This window comes from Oncorhynchus tshawytscha, linkage group LG13 (assembly GCF_018296145.1).
Source record: "Oncorhynchus tshawytscha isolate Ot180627B linkage group LG13, Otsh_v2.0, whole genome shotgun sequence".
Lineage (NCBI taxonomy): Eukaryota > Metazoa > Chordata > Actinopteri > Salmoniformes > Salmonidae > Oncorhynchus > Oncorhynchus tshawytscha.
Window position 1 is genome coordinate 72029712 of NC_056441.1, and position 18231 is coordinate 72047942.

The 18231-nt window shown below is 41.5% G+C and overlaps 1 protein-coding gene across 2 annotated transcripts in view; it reads left to right on the forward strand.

The window, feature by feature from the left end:
• LOC112265651 (neurofibromin-like) overlaps positions 1-18231 on the forward strand; it is a 101807-nt gene that overhangs the window by 5261 nt on the left and 78315 nt on the right. Inside the window, exons 9-18 of one of the 2 annotated variants that reach the window (XM_042296312.1) lie at positions 92-273; positions 484-695; positions 910-1071; positions 1183-1286; positions 8201-8336; positions 15128-15286; positions 15428-15525; positions 15898-16044; positions 16162-16308; positions 16429-16539. In XM_042296312.1, the coding sequence (XP_042152246.1) occupies positions 92-273; positions 484-695; positions 910-1071; positions 1183-1286; positions 8201-8336; positions 15128-15286; positions 15428-15525; positions 15898-16044; positions 16162-16308; positions 16429-16539 (1458 nt within the window). Of the gene's footprint in view, positions 1-91; positions 333-483; positions 696-909; positions 1072-1182; positions 1287-8200; positions 8337-15127; positions 15287-15427; positions 15526-15897; positions 16045-16161; positions 16309-16428; positions 16540-18231 lie in introns of those variants that run through there. The other variant, XM_042296313.1, reaches the window with a different exon arrangement.

Here is an 18231-nt window from a genome sequence, read left to right on the forward strand (position 1 = left end):
GTAAAGGAATACATTAACTTAAATGTGCACATGATTTTAATTCAAACTGCCTGTTAAGTGTTCTGAACCCTGCTTTACCCCCTGTACCCAGGTACTTTACCCTGTTTATGAACCTGCTGAATGACTGCAGTGAGGTAGAGGATGATGGCCAGCCGGTGGTTGGGAGGAAGAGGGGCATGTCTCGACGCCTGGCCTCCCTCAGACACTGTACTGTCCTGGCCATGTCCAACCTCCTCAACGCCAACGTGGACAGCGGACTCATGCACTCTATCGGTGATCTACTGTAGCAGTAGTATTTCTCCACCTTTTTATAGTGCCAGGAAAGCTATAATGTTAGTCCTTCCATCTACCGAGGACCAAAATGAACAATCAAACCTCAAATATAATGTCCCTGTATCCTTTGCCACCTTAATCTTTCTCTTGTGCCCCCTCTGTCTCTCTATCCGTCTCTCTCTCCTCCCCCCACCATCCACCCTTCTCCAGGTTTGGGCTACCATAAGGACCTGCAGACACGGGCCACCTTCATGGAGGTTCTGACTAAGATCCTCCAGCAGGGGACAGAGTTTGACACACTGGCAGAGACGGTGCTGGCAGACCGCTTTGAAAGGCTGGTGGAGCTGGTCACCATGATGGGAGACCAGGGAGAGCTGCCCATCGCCATGGCACTGGCCAATGTGGTGCCAGGATCCCAATGGGTATGTACGAAACACAGCCTTTTGGGTGACTAACCTTCACAATGATGAGCACTACAATAACAAACCTGATTTATTAGTAGAATCAGACATGTTAGTGCAAGGCTGGAGCAAACGCCTGCATGTCCTGTAGCTCTCCAGGAAAAGGGTTTGCCACCCCTGTGCAAGTATGAGAATTTGAGGCAGTAGTTGTTGAAACATAGTGTGTCTTCTTCAGGACGAGCTGGCCCGTGTGTTGGTGACACGGTTTGACTCTCGCCACCAGCTGTATCAGCTGCTGTGGAATATGTTCTCCAAAGAGGTAGAGCTGGCTGACTCCATGCAGACTCTCTTCAGAGGCAACAGTCTGGCCAGTAAAATCATGACCTTCTGTTTCAAGGTAAAACCACATTTCTCTCCCATACAGACAATTTTAAATGGTATAACCTGAAGCACTCGCACCAAGCCTGGAATTTTAAAGGCATTTTAATGTTGAAATTCTTTGTGTTAGGTTTACGGGGCGGCGTACCTACAGAAGCTCCTGGAGCCTCTACTTAAAGGGGTCGTCACCACCCCAGAGTGGCACAACATCAGCTTTGAGGTGGACACAACCAGGTCGGAACATTAACCGGAAGCATTCCACCAGTTAGACTGTGGTAGCCTGGTGTGGTGGTAAAGGATAGCATGTCACCTTTTTAAATGGAAGTTACCTAGGCAATCCTGACTTTTTTTTAAAGTATTTTTTAAAATTGAATATCTGAAACATACAATATAGTTGCAGTGAAGCCGCTCAACAACTACATCATACCAGTCATCCAACAGACTCCCATTCAGAGCGACACACAGAAGCCTCCATGGTGAAATCCCTGCTCAAGGGCACGTTGACAGATCTCCCACCAGGCCAAAAAACGTGAAGCCCAACCCCCCAAGGTTCCCCAATAGCTGTCCCTCAACCATTCGATACCCCTCCCACAGACCCCCCCTCCAAGAAAAACAAAAATACAATTAATTCCATTCACCACCCCCAAGAAACCCCCAAAGCACCAACAACCAAGAGAATGAACTAAAGAGAAAAAAGAAAGTTGAGTGCTTTTATACAATTGAAGTCAGAAGTTTACATACACCTTAGCCAAATACATTTAAACTCAGTTTTTCACAATTCCTGACATTTAATCCTAGTAAAAATTCCCTGACTTAGGTTAGGATCACCACTTTATTTTAAGAATGTGAAATGTCAGAATAATACTAGAGTGATTTATTTCAGCTTTTATTTATTTCTTCACATTCCCAGTGGGTCAGAAGTTTATATACACTCAATTAGTATTTGGTAGCATTGCCTTCAAATTGTTTAACTTGGGTCAAACGTTTTGGATAGCCTTCCACAAGTTTCCCACAATAAATTGGGTGAATTTTGGCCCATTCCTCCTGACAGAGCTGGTGTAACCCGAGTCAGGTTTGAAGACCTCCTTGTTCGCACACACTTTTTCAGTTCTGCCCACAAATTTTCTATAGGATTGAGGTCAGGGCTTTGATGGCCACTCCAATACCTTGACTTTGTTGTCTTTAAGCCATTTTCCCACAACTTTGGATGTCTGCTTGGGGTCATTGTCCATTTGGAAGACCCATTTGCGACCAAGCTTTAACTTCCTCACTGATGTCTTGAGATGTTGCTTCAATATATCCACACAATTTTCCTGCTCATGATGCCATATATTTTGTGAAGTGCAGCAAAGCACCCCAACAACATGATGCTGCCACCCCCGTGCTTCACGGTTGGGATGGTGTTGTTCGGCTCGCAAGCTAGCCCCCTTTTTCCTCCAAACATAACAATGGTCATTATGGCCAAACAGTTCTATTTTTGTTTCATCAGATCAGAGGACATTTCTCCAAAAAGTACGATCTTTGTCCCCATGTGCAGTTGCAAACCGTAGTCTGGCTTTTTTTTAATGGCGGTTTTGGAACAGTGGCTTCTTCCTTGCTGAGCGGCCTTTCAGGTTATGTCGATATAGGACTCGTTTTACTGTGGATATAGATATTTTTGTACCCGTTTCCTCCAGCATCTTCACAAGGTCCTTTGCTGTTGTTCTGGGATTGATTTGCGCTTTTCGCACCAAAGTACTTTCATCTCTAGGAGACAGAACGTGTCTCTTCCTGAGCGGTATGACGGCTGCGTGGTCCCATGGTGTTTATACTTGCGTACTATTGTTTGTACAGATGAATGTGGTACCTTCTGGCGTTTGGAAATTGCTCCCAAGGATGAACCAGACTTGCGGAGGTCCACAATTTTCTTTCTGAGGTCTTGGCAGATTTCTTTTGATTTTCCCATGATGTCAAGCAAAGAGGCACTGAGTTTGATGGTAGGTCTTGAAATACATCCACAGGTACACCCTGAATTGACTCAAATGATGTCAATTAGCCTATCAGAAGCTTCTGAAGCCATGACATAATTTTCTGGAATTCTCCAAGCTGTTTAACTTCTTTGGGCTGGGGACAGTATTGAGTAGCTTGGATGAATAAGGTGCCCAGAGTAAACTGTCTGCTACTTAGGCCCAGTTGCTAATATATGCATATTATTAGTAGTATTGGATAGAAAACACTGAAGTTTCTAACTGTTTGAATGATGTCTGTGAGTACAACAGAACTCATATGGCAGGCAAAAACCTAAGAAAAAAATCCAACCAGGAGGTGGGTAGTTTTTCGCCTATCGAATACAGTGTCTATGGGGTCAAAATGCACTTCCGAAGGCTTCCACTAGATGTCAACAGTCTTTAGAACCTTGTGTGATGCTTCTACTGTGAAGTAGAGGGGAATGAGTCAGAGGTCTGCCAGAGAGCCACGAGCTGGTGACGCACGTTAACGTGAGAGTTAGCTCGAATTCCATTTAATTTCTGAAGACAAAGGAATTCTCAGGTTGGAACATTATTGAAGATTTATGTTAAACATCCTAAAGATTGATTCTATACATCGTTTGACATGTTTCTACGGACTGTAACAGAACTTTTCGTCTGCTCCTAGTGATCGCGCGTCATGAATTTGGATTACTGGGCTGAACACTCGAACAAAAAGGAGGTATTTGGAGATAAATTATGGACATTATCAAACAAACATTTATTGTGGAACTGGGATTCCTGGGAGTGCATTCTGATGAAGATCATCAAAGTTCAGTGAATATTTATAATGCTATTTCTGACTTCTGTTGACGACACAACATGGCGTATATCTGTTTGGGTTGTTTTGGTCTCTGAGCGCCGTACTCAGATTATAGCATGGTGTGCTTTTTCCGTCAAGTTTAAAAAAAAATCTGACACAGCGGTTGCATTAAGGAGAAATGTATCTATAATTCCGTGCATAACAGTTGTATCTTTTACCAATGTTAATTAGGAGCATTTCTGTAAATTAATGTGGCTCTCTGCAAAATCACCGGATGTTTTGGAACTAGTGAACGTAACGAGCCAATGTAAACTGAGATTTTTGGATATAAATATGAACTTTATCAAACAAAACATACATGTATTGTGTAACATGAAGTCCTATGAGTGTCATCTGATGAAGATCATCAAAGGTTAGTGATTAATTTTATCTCTTTGTGCTTTTTGTGATTCCTCTCTTTGGCTGGTAAGATGGCTGTTTTTCTGTGACTTGGCTCTGACCTAACATAACCGTTTGGTTTGCTTTTGCTGTAAAGCCTTTTTGAAATCGGACACTGGTGGGATTAACAAGAAGTGTATCTTTTAAAATGGTGTAAAATACTTGTATGTTTGAGGAATTTTAATTTTGGGATTTATGTTGTTTTGAATTTGGCGCCCTGCGCTTTCACTGGCAGTTGTCATACCGTTCGCGGGATATCAGTCCAAAAAGGTTAAAGGCACAGTCAACTTAGCGTATGTAGACTTCTGACCCACTGGAAATGTGATACAGTGAATTATAAGTGAAATAATCTGTCTGTAAACAATTGTTGGAAAAATTACTTGTCATGAACACCGTATATGTCAAAACTATAGTTTGTTTACAAGAAATTTGTAGAGTGGTTGAAAAACGAGTTTCAATGACTCCAACCTAAGTGTATATAAACTTCCGACTTCAACTGTATTTAATCATCTCAACCCACCCAATTCATATTCATTGTATACAGTGGGGCAAAAAAGTATTAAGTCAGCCACCAATTGTGCAAGTTCTCCCACTTAAAAAGATGAGAGGCCTGTAATTTTCATCATAGGTACACTTCAACTATGACAGACAAAATGAGGGAAAAAATCCAGAAAAACACATTGTAGGATTTTTTTATGATTTTATTTGCAAATTATGGTGGAAAATAAGTATGTGGTCAAGAACAAAAGTTTATCTCAATACTTTGTTATATACCCTTTGTTGGCAATGACAGAGGTCAAACGTTTTCTGTAAGTCTTCACAAGGTTTTCACACACTGTTGCTGGTATTTTGGCCCATTCCTCCATGCAGATCTCCTCTAGAGCAGTGATGTTTTGGGGCTGTTGCTGGGCAACATGGACTTTCAACTCCCTCCAAAGATTTTCTATGGGGTTGAGATCTGGAGACGGGCTAGGCCACTCCACGACCTTGAAATGCTTCTTACGAAGCCACTCCTTCGTTGCCCGGGCGGTGTGTTTGGGATCATTGTCATGCTGAAAGACCCAGCCACGTTTCATCTTCAATGCACTTGCTGATGGAAGGAGGTTTTCACTCAAAATCTCACGATACATGGCCCCATTCATTCTTTCCTTTACACGGATCAGTCGTCCTGGTCCCTTTGCAGAAAAACAGCCCCAAAGCATGATGTTTCCACCCACATGCTAGGTAGGTATGGTGTTCTTTGGATGCAACTCAGCATTCTTTGTCCTCCAAACACGACGAGTTGCGTTTTTACCAAAAAGTTAAATTTTGGTTTCATCTGACCATATGATGTTCTCCCACTCTTCTTCTGGATCATCCAAATGCTCTCTAGCAAACTTCAGACGGGCCTGGACATGTACTGGCTTAAGCAGAGGGACATGTCTGGCACTGCAGGATTTGAGTCCCTGGCGGCGTAGTGTGTTACTGATGGTAGGCTTTGTTACTTTGGTCCCAGCTCTCTGCAGGTCAATCACTAGGTCCCCCCGTGTGGTTCTGGGATTTTTGTGATCATTTTGACCCCACGGGGTGAAATCTTGCGTGCAGCCCCAGATCGAGGGAGATTATCAGTGGTCTTGTATGTCTTCCATTTCCTAATAATTGCTCCCACAGTTGATTTCTTCAAACCAAGCTGCTTACCTATTGCAGATTCAGTCTTCCCAGCCTGGTGCAGGTCTACAATTTTGTTTCTGGTGTCCTTTGACAGCTCTTTGGTCTTGGCCATAGCGGAGTTTGGAGTGTGACTGTTTGAGGTTGTGGACAGGTGTCTTTTATACTTTATAACAAGTTCAAACAGGTGCCATTACAGGTAACGAGTGGAGGACAGAGGAGCCTCTTAAAGAAGAAGTTACAGGTCTGTGAGAGCCAGAAATCTTGCTTGTTTGTAGGTGACCAAATACTTATTTTCCACCATAATTTGCAAATAAATTCATTAAAAAACCTACAATGTGATTTTCAGGATTTTTTTTCTCTCATTTTGTCTGTCATAGTTGAAGTGTACCCATGATAAAATGATGGGGCGGGGGGGCTGTAATTTAAGTGGGAGAACTTGCACAATTGGTGGCTGACAATACTTTTTTGCCCCACTGTAGATAGGCACTTTTTTTGTCTAGTTAGTGTCCCAGATATAGCAAAAAAAATTGCTCATATGATTTAAAAAACAAATCGTCAGGAGTAGGCAGCGCAATAAGTGAGTAAACTGAAATATGTCTAATGAGTTGAACAGTTTTTTTTCTTCATAAATAGACAGTTATTTACCTCTCCATGGTTGCAGGATCTTGTCTATTTTTTCTATAGAAATTCATTGCGGAGTGCTAATTTATATATTTTGTGATACGAATACTAAGTATGTCTACTTCACTGTCAGCCCATTTTATAGGTAACCTGCAGGGTAATGTAAGAGTTGTATTTTTAAAGATCCAATACGTAATATTGTACATTTATCATAATTTAGGTTTTAGTCCAGAAAAGTTATCTAGATCTTCAATGAGACATTGCAGGGATCTAGCTTGCGGACTTGATATAAAACTTGAGTCATCGCCATACATGGACACCTTTGTTTTTAAACCTTGGATTTCTAATCCTCTGTTGTTATTGGATCTGATTTTAATAGCTAGCATTTCGATGGCCATAACGAATAGATATGTTGACAGCGGACTACCTTGTTTAACTCCTCTTGACAATTCAAAACTCTGAGAAGTAGCCGTTATTTACTATTTTACACCTGGGGTTGCTATACATTTCTTTTACCCATTTTATAGGAGAATTGTCAAAATTTAATTGCATTTCGCTAGTATTTTTGCATCACAACATTTAAGTGCAAGGGGCCTCCAGTTTTTTAGATATACTGGGTCTTTATATTTGCCATCTGGGACTTGTTTTAATAATATAGAAATCAGACCTTCCTGCTGAGTACCTGACAGACTACCATTTCTATAGGAGTAGTTAAAACAATCTAACAATGGCGCTTTTAGTATCTCAAAAACGGTTTGACATACCTCTACCGGTATGCTATCAAGCCCTGGGGTTTTTCCAGACTGAATGGATTTAAAAGCCTCAAAGTTCTTCCTCTGTAATTTGGCCTTCGGACTGATCTGATTTGTTAATTTTCATTTTTTTATATTATTTGTAAAGAATTCCTTACCGTAATCTTCATTCAGTGGGAGAAGATGAGACGGAAAAGAAAACGTCTGCCTAAAATAATTAGCTTCCTCTTTTGAAATATTATTCGGAGAATCATAGATGACTCCCGTCTTCAGTAACGAGTTTCTGCAAAAAAAAAAAAAACTGTACTGTTAGTTCATTGATTTCCCTTGTTAGTCTAGTCTCTAGCCAGAAACTGTTTTTTCATTATTGATGAATAATGAATTGAATGACCTCTGAAGGTACATTTTAAAGGTATCTGAAACAATAAGGGCATTTGCTGAAAATTCAGTTATGAATTATTTTGTCTCAGTTAAAAATAGTTGTCCTCCAGTAAACTTTGATTAAATGTCCAATATCCCGTCTACGTGGAAAATCTATAAGAGTTATGTGAACTCCAATTAGATGATCCGATCGCATTCTGTCTCCTATTTAAAACTTAACTTTTGATGCACAAGAGAAAGATACAAAGTAGTCAAGACGACTAGCTTGACTAAGTCTCCTCCATGTATATCTCACTAGTGCAGGGTTTTTTAGTCTCCAAATAGTCACTATTTCTAATGTGTCCATAATATTTGTGATTTCTTTAAGGGCACGGTGATGATAGTTTGTAGAGTGATTACCTTTACGGTCCATTGAGGTACTTAACACTTTGTTAAAATCTCTTACCATGATTGTGAATGACAGTTGTCAGACTTTCCCCTTCCTCTCTCTCTTCCCCCTCTCTTTTTGTCCTCTCCACCCTCCCTCCCTCTTTGTAGACTAGAACAGTCAGAGAACCTTGACGAGAACCAGCGGAACCTTCTTCAGATCACAGACCGGTTCTTCCTGGCCATTATCAACTCCTCTAGCGAGTTCCCGCCACAGCTACGCAGTGTGTGTCACTGTCTCTACCAAGTAGGTTCCCTTCCCCACCTCTGGCCTCATGCTGCTCTCTGGGTGGGTGGAGTGTGTTACTGTCGCCTACACCCTTACAAGCCACTGGCTTTCTTCCATACTGTGCTAATAATGGCACTAGGTCACATCTCTCACTCTCTCTAATACACACAGGCACAACCTTCTTACTTTTCTCGGACTTTCCACTAACGTTGCTGCTATACGTCCTCTGCCCTCTTCTACGTGTTCGCTCTTCATGTACTGTGACAGAACAGATTAAGGACTGTCCCTTCAATGGTGGTGGTTGGAAAAGGGGGAACATATGCAGATGAATTAACTGACTACAGCAACATCAAGACACCACAAAGCAGCTAGTGTCCCTACTGTCAAACTGCTTACACACACACCGTTTCCATTAAGCTTAACTTTTCCATGAAAGAACACCTCTGTATGGACGCACACTCCACTCGCCTATTTCCTGTTTCCATCTGCATGTCTGATGAGCCGAGACCGCTGCCCTCTGCTTCCACAAAAACGGACTTTCTCTCTATACTGACTTAAAGCAACACATCAAATGTTTCGATATCTCAATGAGATGAACACGGGGTGCTTTGGAACCACTAATGTTATTTTGTTGAACACAACACCAAAATAGCACAGAACATGAACCTGACGCATATCGATCTCCCTTCGCTCGATACAATCCTATACTACTACCATTGTGTGAAAATCTGCCTGTAAAAAAACATCAGCACGCGCACACAATGCTGGTCAGTAGTTGGGCTGTGCCGGTGGATGCTCTTGTGTGTGTGTGTGTGGTGCTGTGACCTATTTGTGCTCATCTCTGTTCTGTTGGCTACTTGCCACTCTACTGACTAAAGCCACAATTAAAGACAAAGTTAAACAAAGAAGCAGTAAGTTCAGAGAACTTTTTCCTCAGCCCCTTTTATTTTCAAAAGCAAAAATAACTTGGCCTTTTATTAAAAAATAAAAAATAAAGACATTCTACAAATAGGAGCGCCAACTTACTTGCTTCCATTTTCTATTAACTCCAAGAAACCAGTGCATTCGGTTACAGCAGGGGTGTCAAACTTATTCTCTGGAGGGCCTGGTGTCTGCGGCTTTTTGTTTTTTCCTTTCAGTTAAGACCTAGACAACCAGGTGAGGGTATTTCTTTACTAATTACTGATCTTAATTAGTCAATCAAGTACAAGGGAGGAGTGAAAACCAACACACTCGGCCCTCCGTGAAATGAGTTTGACACGTGCGTTCCTCTCTTTCTCTCCTCCAGATGGGTTTTGGGATTGGAATGGGTGGAACAGTGTTTCTCGGAATGTTTCTAGAGGCTGAATTTGGCTGCAGTTGACAAACACATCACCAGGGGGACAGTTTTCTATGGTGCACTTCTTTCTGTGTTGCTGCAGTGCATATACAGTGGAATGTTACGTAGTAAAGTATTGTGTTTTTCTTTCTTTCTTTACATTTGTTAATATTTTTATTTAACTAGGCAAGCCGGTTTAGAACAAATTCTTATTTACAATGACACAGTCATCTTGCTTAGTGATTGCGGTGGTTTTATGTCTGTTGTATTTGGGCCATATACTGTATAGGGCCTATTTGAAATTGGTTTATTGCACTTGCACCAAATATTTGAATCTAAAGGCCTAGGTGAAGTGAGGATTGTCTGTCTTGTGTACATGCATGTTGGTGTCTGTCTTGTGGACTATGGTTATAATTTATTGCTCTGTAAAACACTGTCTGGCTGATCACCTGTGATACATTTTTCTGCTTTGCTCTGGGAGTCATATCTCCATGTATTCGCTGTTGTTTTCTGGCTGGTGAAATTCAATGTAATTTTTAACCCCTTTTTTCTGTCGCGCTTTAAAGTGCAATCATATCAGTCAAAAATATCAAAATCCCAATTTATGTTCCAAAACCAACTTTATAAGAGCTGTTAAAAATAGGTTATATTTAACTCAAAAGTCCATGATTTACGCATTGTTGGCAGAATAGATGGAAACAGTTCTTTTGCAGGATTTAATATAAATTACCAATACATTTCTTGGTAGTCCAAAAAATATTGCTATCAGGTTGGAAATCACATCTGGCCGGGTACATTGTTTGCTGCCTCCACCCATTCGAGATGTTTCAATGACTCAATATTTTGAACAAAAATGGACGACTGTAACGAAGGCTGAGAATGTCAACACAATCAAACTAGCAAGGGCAATGATCAGAAGTCCGCCATAACAGGGCTTATAGGCTAGTGCACGTGTCAAACTCAATAGGACACACAAGCGAGTATAAATGAGTAAACTTTTGAGTCATCTACTTTATGAAATTATAGCCTGAGTCTCGCATCAGTCAAATTAACTTCAATTGAATTTAACTTCAATTGCGCTGCTTTTGTGTGCCCCGGTTACAGTGCTCAGCCGAGGGGAAGTGTACAGACACTCCACAGCATATTATGCACATCTACAAGCAAAGCAGCGAAGGTTGGACAAATATGATTTATATCTTTGTTTTGATATGTTCAAATGCTATATACAGTATCCTCTGTACATACGTGGATATTTATAAAGGGACACACTTTTTTATGAGAAAACAATGGCCAGTTTGGGTCGTTTTTTGTATAAGCAAAAAGGATATGTCTGGGCCGCAAATTTGTTGTTTTGTCAATATGGCCGTGCGCTGATTTGAGTTTAACACCCTGGGCTAGCATACCTATTTATGTATGTAGCTATTTATTTAGCTTAAAACACAGAGCATAGCGTTAGCTAGCTAGCTGCTGGGAGGATGTCATGTCATTGGAAGAGTGGGGTGAGCGACCGACTTTTACCACTCATCGTTTTTCGATGGCTACAGCTAGAGATGCAGGTGCCATTTTTAGTTAATTTGCAAAAAATGTGAATCGCTTTGCTAGCTATGCTGAACATGAACGACTGTTATCCACAGTTAGCAGGGGTGCGTGCTTAGTCCCCTCCTGTACTCCGTTCACCCACAACTGCGTGGCCAAGCACAACTCCAACACCATCATTACGTTTGCTGACGACACAACAGTGGTTGGTAGGCCTGATCACTAACACTATCAACGCAACGATGAGACAGCCTATAGGGAGGAGGTCAGAGAACTGGCCATGTGGTGCCAGGACAACAACCCCCCCAATGTGAGCAAGACAAAGGAGCTGATTGCGGACTACAGGAAAAGGAGGGCCGAACAGGCCCCCACAAACAACGACCCGGCTGAAGTGGAGCCAGTCGAGTTTCAAGTTCCTTGGTGTCCACATCACCAATGATCTGTCATGGTCCAAACACACCAAGACCGTCGTGAAGAGGGCACGACAAAACCTTTTCCCCCTCAGGAGACTGAAGAGATTTGGCAATGATACCCAGATCCTCAAAGTTCTACAGCTGTAATCCTGACCGGTTGCATCACCGCCTGGTATAGCAACTGCTCGGCATCTGACCGTAAGGCACTACAGAGGGTAGTGCGTGTGGTTCCCATTCAGTTGTCAAAATGTAGGTTGGGTCAAGAATGCACTGGCAGGCAAGCTGCAGAAGGATGAACAGGCTACTATTCCCAATTGTTTATCAGTGCGATTTTGACAGCCAATTAGCAAGATTGAGAGGATTTATCTAATGTTCCCTCTTCAGATTTGAGCTCATCTCGCTCTGGCTAGCGTAAATTGACGATCTTGTTGTTTATGTGCATAGGCAACTGAGGGCAAGCCTTTTCATGGTTGTTTGCTTACTATAACTAAGTTCCCAAATGTAAGAAGACGCCCATGGTATTTACATATTTGCAGAAATCCATTCAGGTGTATTTTGTGGCTTTTGGCGAATAACGTTCTATAATAACGTTCTATAATTTTCATGTACGCTACTATACGTTATTCCCAAACATTATATGAAAACGTGAAAATTACCATATCTAAGTATTGTCATTCATCCTGGGGGTGTAAATGAACAGATTTTAATAAGATTTTATGTTGATAAAATGTAGTCAGTTCCACTTTAAAATCAAGCTTGTCCACTCTTGCTGGCATTTATTTTTCAAAGGCTTAATTTCCATCAAAGCTTTATTTTAAAATGTCCTCTCTTAGCTATGCAAGTCCAGAGAGGAAGACATATGAATACAACTAATAATCATCTTCTGTTTGAGATCACAACTTATCTCTTGATCACTACATGTGGTAGGGTAGCCTAGTGGTTAGAGCGTTGGACTAGTAACCAAAAGGTTGCAAGTTCAAATCCCTGAGCTGACGAGGTACAAATCTGTTGTTCTGCCCCTGAACAGGCAGTTAACCCACTGTTCCTAGGCTGCCATTGAAAATAAGAATTTGTTCTTAACTGACTAGTTAAATAAAGGTTAAAAAAATAAAATAATATGTTTTGTCGAGATTAAGCTCTAGCGACGAGCAATCCCGTATCCGGGAGCGTAATCATAACCTCAAGCTCATTACCATAACGCAACGTTTCCAATTCATGAAAATCGCAAATGAAATGAAATAAATATATTCAAACACAAGCTTAGCCTTTTGTTAACAACACTGTCATCTCAGATTTTCAAAATATGCTTTTCAACCAAAGCTACACAAGCATTTGTGTAAGAGTATTGATAGCCTAGCATAGCATTAAGCCTAGCATTCAGCAGGCAACATTTTCACAAAAACAAGAAAAGCATTCAAATAAAAATAATTTACCTTTGAAGAACTTTGGATGTTTTCAATGACGAGACTCTTAGTTAGATAGCAAATGTTCATTTTTTCCAAAAAGTTTATTTTGTGTAGACGAAATAGCTCCGTTTTGTTCATCACGTTTGGCTAAGAAAAATACCGGAAAATGCAGTCACTTACAACGCCAAACTTTTTTCCAAATTAGCTCCATAATATCGACAAACATGGCAAACGTTGTTTAGAATCAATCCTCAAGGTGTTTTTCACATATCTATTCGATAATCTATCATTCGTGGCAGCTGGCTTCTCATCAAAAGCAAATGGAAAAATACTGCAGCTGGAGATTACACAATAATTGCGACGGAGGACACCAAGCAGATGTAGTCTCTTATGGTCAATCTTCCAATGATATGCCTACAAATACGTCACAATGCTGCAGACACCTTGGGGAAAACGTAAGCTGGCTCCTCCTCAGCCATATAAGGAGTCATTGCCATGAGGCGGTTTCAAAAAATGCGTCACTTCCTGATTGGATTTTTATCTGGGTTTTTTCTGTAACATCAGTTCTGTGGACTCACAGACAATATCTTTGCAGTTTTGGAAACGTCAGTGTTTTCTTTCCAAAGCTGTCAATTATATGCATAGTCGAGCATCTTTTCGTGACAAAATATCTTGTTTAAAACGTGAACGTTTTTCATCCAAAAATTAAAAGAGCGCCCCCTATATGAATGTGGTTAAGAGATAATCAAAAGTTCCATTCATCATACCATTTAATTTGTTCAGATGCACAACCACCTCATCAAGGAGCCCTGTGGCTGTGTTGATCGCAATGCCTTCATGGGGCATGTAAGACTTGAATGATGCCTGACAGGCAGCACTGTCTCCAGGCTGCATGCTTCCCCAAGACCACAGCCAATTGCATGCTAATTAGCTATGTAGTCTTGTTAGCTAGCTTATTACCTATGTTGGTTGTTAGCTTGCATAACTGACACTTGTATAATTATAAGGGACACTTCATGTTTTGTGCATAATATTGAAATTCACAGTGGACTCCTTGCAGGCAGCCTACAAGGCAGCAGCCTGACTGCTAATCTGCCTGCAAGGATCTTTACCTATGAAACCGCCTACGAGGTTTATCAGCCTCTGATGCATCTGTTGAATCAGATCAAGCTCTGAGGCTGAAAATAAATCTGATCAGCCTGTTAGGAATGGAGCTCACCCACTCAGTAGATGTTTAAATGGATAATATTTACGTGAAGTGTTCCTTATGCATGTCATACACTTCAGTTATGCCAGCTAAAAACAATCTAGCTAACAAGACTACCGAGCTAACTCGCTAGCTCACAAGACCATGCAAGTTAGCAGCATTGTAAGGGAGGTAAGGGACATTTAGAGCATCCTGTAAGGCATCCTTGAGGGCTTAAATGCCCCACCCGGGCTTAGCTTCCTCACAAGCTCATAGCTTAAGGTAAGGGACATTTAGCTTGCTAACATTCTAACTAACACACTGATAATGGTCTCCAAACACAAATGAAAGCATGATGTTAGCACGAGTTTTATTATTGCTTAGTGTAGCAATCAATAAAAACTTATGCACTGTTCCACTGAGGGCTTTGCCGCCTCAGCCACACAGCCAATAGTGGTTAGAGTGTTGGGCCAGTCACCGAACGGTTGCTAGATCGAATCCCAAAGCTGATAAGGTAAAAATCTGTCGTTCAGCCCCTGATCACTGTTCCTAGGTTGTCATTGTAAATAAGAATTTGTTCTTAACTGAATTGCCAAGTTAAAGGTTAAATAAAAATAGATAAATCAATATGTCCATTTATTTTTAACAACTTTTGTTATAGTGATCATGAGATAAATAAGTTGTGATCTCGCCATAACGAGGCATTTTTTTCCGTACTTAGCTCTTTCCTTCTTCCTCTGTCGCCCTCCCCCTCTCTTGCACTCTTTTCTCGAACTCTTTCTCTCTTGCTTGTGCTCTGGATGGCTTTGAGAAGGGTGGTGTGAGATCTTCTCTGTCATGTCGTACAAGCATCAAACTTTCTAATTTCCTTTCGTGTTTTCTCTCCACTCTGTTCCAACTCCTCATCCTGCTCTCCTCCCTCCCCCTTTTCCGCCCACCTTTTCCTTCAGGTGGTGAGCCAGCGTTTCCCCCAGAACAGTATCGGGGCGGTGGGCAGTGCCATGTTCCTGCGCTTCATCAACCCTGCCATCGTGTCACCCTACGAGGCAGGCATCCTGGATGAGAAGCCCCCACCCAGCATAGAGAGAGGACTAAAGCTCATGTCCAAGGTATGGGTTGGGAGATTCCATCTTTCAAAAATAAGCATCTTGTGTGAAAATGACAGTCGTGGCTTTGACCAAAATAGTTTGATAAAATATTATATTTATTACCTTTGATTTGAGTTAAGTTGCGCTCTGTTTTGTTCGCAGATCCTCCAGAGCATTGCCAACCACGTGTTGTTTACTAAAGAGGAGCACATGAGGCCTTTTAACAACTTTGTGAAAAGCAACTTTGATGCAGCCAGGCGGTAAGTTAGGTTGAAGATGACAACGGGATTCTTATAACTCTTTGCAACAATGGGACCAGCTATGCTAGTTAGCAACGGCGCAGTTACCAGATTTGTGACGACGTCTTGAACTGTAGATTTTTACGTGGTAAGTCAGAAGAATTTTAATACCAGCAAAACTTCTGACAAAATCCCCACTTTCAAAGGGGATAAAATCACAAACTGCTCTCTCAGTATCCTGAAAAGAAGGAAATTATCGGAGTCTCGGCATTCTCTTATGAAGCTGAGAATTACGTACCTGGACTCATTTTCTAATATTTTATAGATATTTGTAATAGATTTCCAGTTCTGTAATTAACATTCACTCTGTGATCCCTCTATATTGCCCTGTAGGTTCTTCTTGGACATAGCTTCTGACTCTCCTCCCAGTGACTCAGTCAACCACAGCCTGTCCTTCATCAGTGATGGCAACGTTCTGGCCCTCCATAGGCTGCTGTGGAACAACCAGGAGAGGATCGGACAGTACCTCTCGAGCAACAGGTCAGTCACACACACACACACACACACACACACACAATGAGTCACCAATCATCATGTTATGTGCACTACCAGTATAGCCCTCAGTCTGACAGCGGTCTCTCTCTTCCCATTCCATAGGGACCACAAGGCAGTGGGCAGGCGGCCGTTTGACAAGATGGCCACCCTTCTGGCCTATCTGGGGCCCCCCGAACACAAACCTGTTGCCGACACCCACTGGTCCAGCCTCAACCTCACCAGCTCCAAGTTTGAGGAGTTTATGACCAGGTAACACTCTCCTAGTGTAGAGTTAGTCTGTAAAATGTTCTAAGACACTCGGGATGCCAGCAGTTGGTGAGTGGAGTTGATTCAGAAGCATTCTATTGTCCGTTTGTCCCTGATTTCTAGGCACCAGGTCCATGAAAAAGATGAGTTTAAAGCCCTGAAGACCCTCAACATCTTCTACCAGGCTGGAACCTCCAAGAATGGCAACCCTGTCTTCTACTATATTGCTCGCAGGTAAGACCTGGCCAAGGAGTGTACTGTATGTTAGTGTTGCTGTCTACATACAGTGCATTGGGAAAGTATTCAGACCTCTTCCCTTTTTCCACATTTTATTGTTACAGCATTATTCTAAAATGGATTAAATAAATAAAAACATCCTCACCAATCGACACACACTATCCCATAATGACACAGCAAAAATAGGTTTTTAGAAATGTTTGAAAATGTATTAAAAATAAAAAACTAATATTTTATTTACGTAAGTATTCTCAAAATTGACCTCCGGTGCATCCTGTTTCCATTGATTATTCCTTGATGTTTCTACAACTTGATTGCAGTCCACCTGTGGTAAATTCATTTGATTGGACATGATTTGGAAAGGCACATACCTGTCTATATAAGGTCCCACAGTTGACAGTGCATGTCAGAGAAAAAAACAAACCATGAGGTCGAAGGAATTGTCCATAAAGCTTCGAGACAGGATTGTGTCGAGGCACAGATCTGGGGAAGGGTACCAAAACATTTCTGCAGCATTGAAGGTCCCCAAAAACACAGTGGCATCCATCATTTGTAAAATGGAAGAAGTTTGGAACCACCAAGACTCTTCCTAGAGCTGGCCGCCCGGCCAAACTGAGCAATCGTGGGAGAAGGGCTTTGGTCAGGGAGGTGACCAAAAACCCGATGGTAACTCGGACAGAGCTCCAGAGTTTCTCTGTGGAGATGGGAGAACCTTCCAGAAGAACAACCATCTCTGCAGCACTCTAACAATCAGGCCTTAATAACCTCTTGCAGCTCCCCCCCTACTTTGTGCAATTTCCGCCTGAAGACATACCCAAATCTAACAGCCTGTAGCTCAGGCACAGAACCAAGGATATGCATATTCTTGGTACCATTTGAAAGAAAATACTCTGAAGTTTGTGTAAATGTGAATTGAATGTAGGAGAATAACACACAATAGATCTGGTTTAAATAACTTTTTTTTTTCATTGTTTTATCTTCTTTAAAATGAACAAGATAAAACAAACATTCAGATAGGATGATGGGGACAATTTCAGTGAAAAATATAAGAGGGCAACAGTACTTGTGCAAAGTTTCAGAATGATAACTTCCAAAAGGAGTGTGCTACATGACATTTATCATGAAGTCACCAGGTGTCCCACACAAGTAGCCCAAATGTACCCAAGTGGCCAAATTGGTGAAGGTATACATTTTGAAACAAATAACTATAAACAAAATACCAAAATGGTATTCTAACACCCCCCCAAAAGAAAAATTGAGAAAAATAAATGAAAAAAATGGGGAGAAAAATAATTATTGATTAAAAAATATGAAAAATATATATATTTATATATACATTTACAAAATAAAATGGGTAACTATTTACACACTTTCAATATTTGGAAGACCCTCAGTCCTCTATGAGGGGCTATGAACCAGGCTATGAGGGGTGGCCAGTCCTCTTCTGGCTGTGCCGGGTGGAGATCACAGTGGTTGTAGAGGGTGCAACAGGACAGCACCTCGAGTAAAAATGAACAGTTTAGGGTTCCATAGCCGCAGGCAGAACAGTTGAAACTGGAACAGCGGCAAGGCTAGGTGGACTGGGGACAGCAAGGTGTCATCATGCCAGGTAGTCCTGACGCATGGTCCTAGGGCTCAGGTCCTCCGAGAGAGAGAGAAAGAGAGAATTAGAGAGCGCATACTTAAATT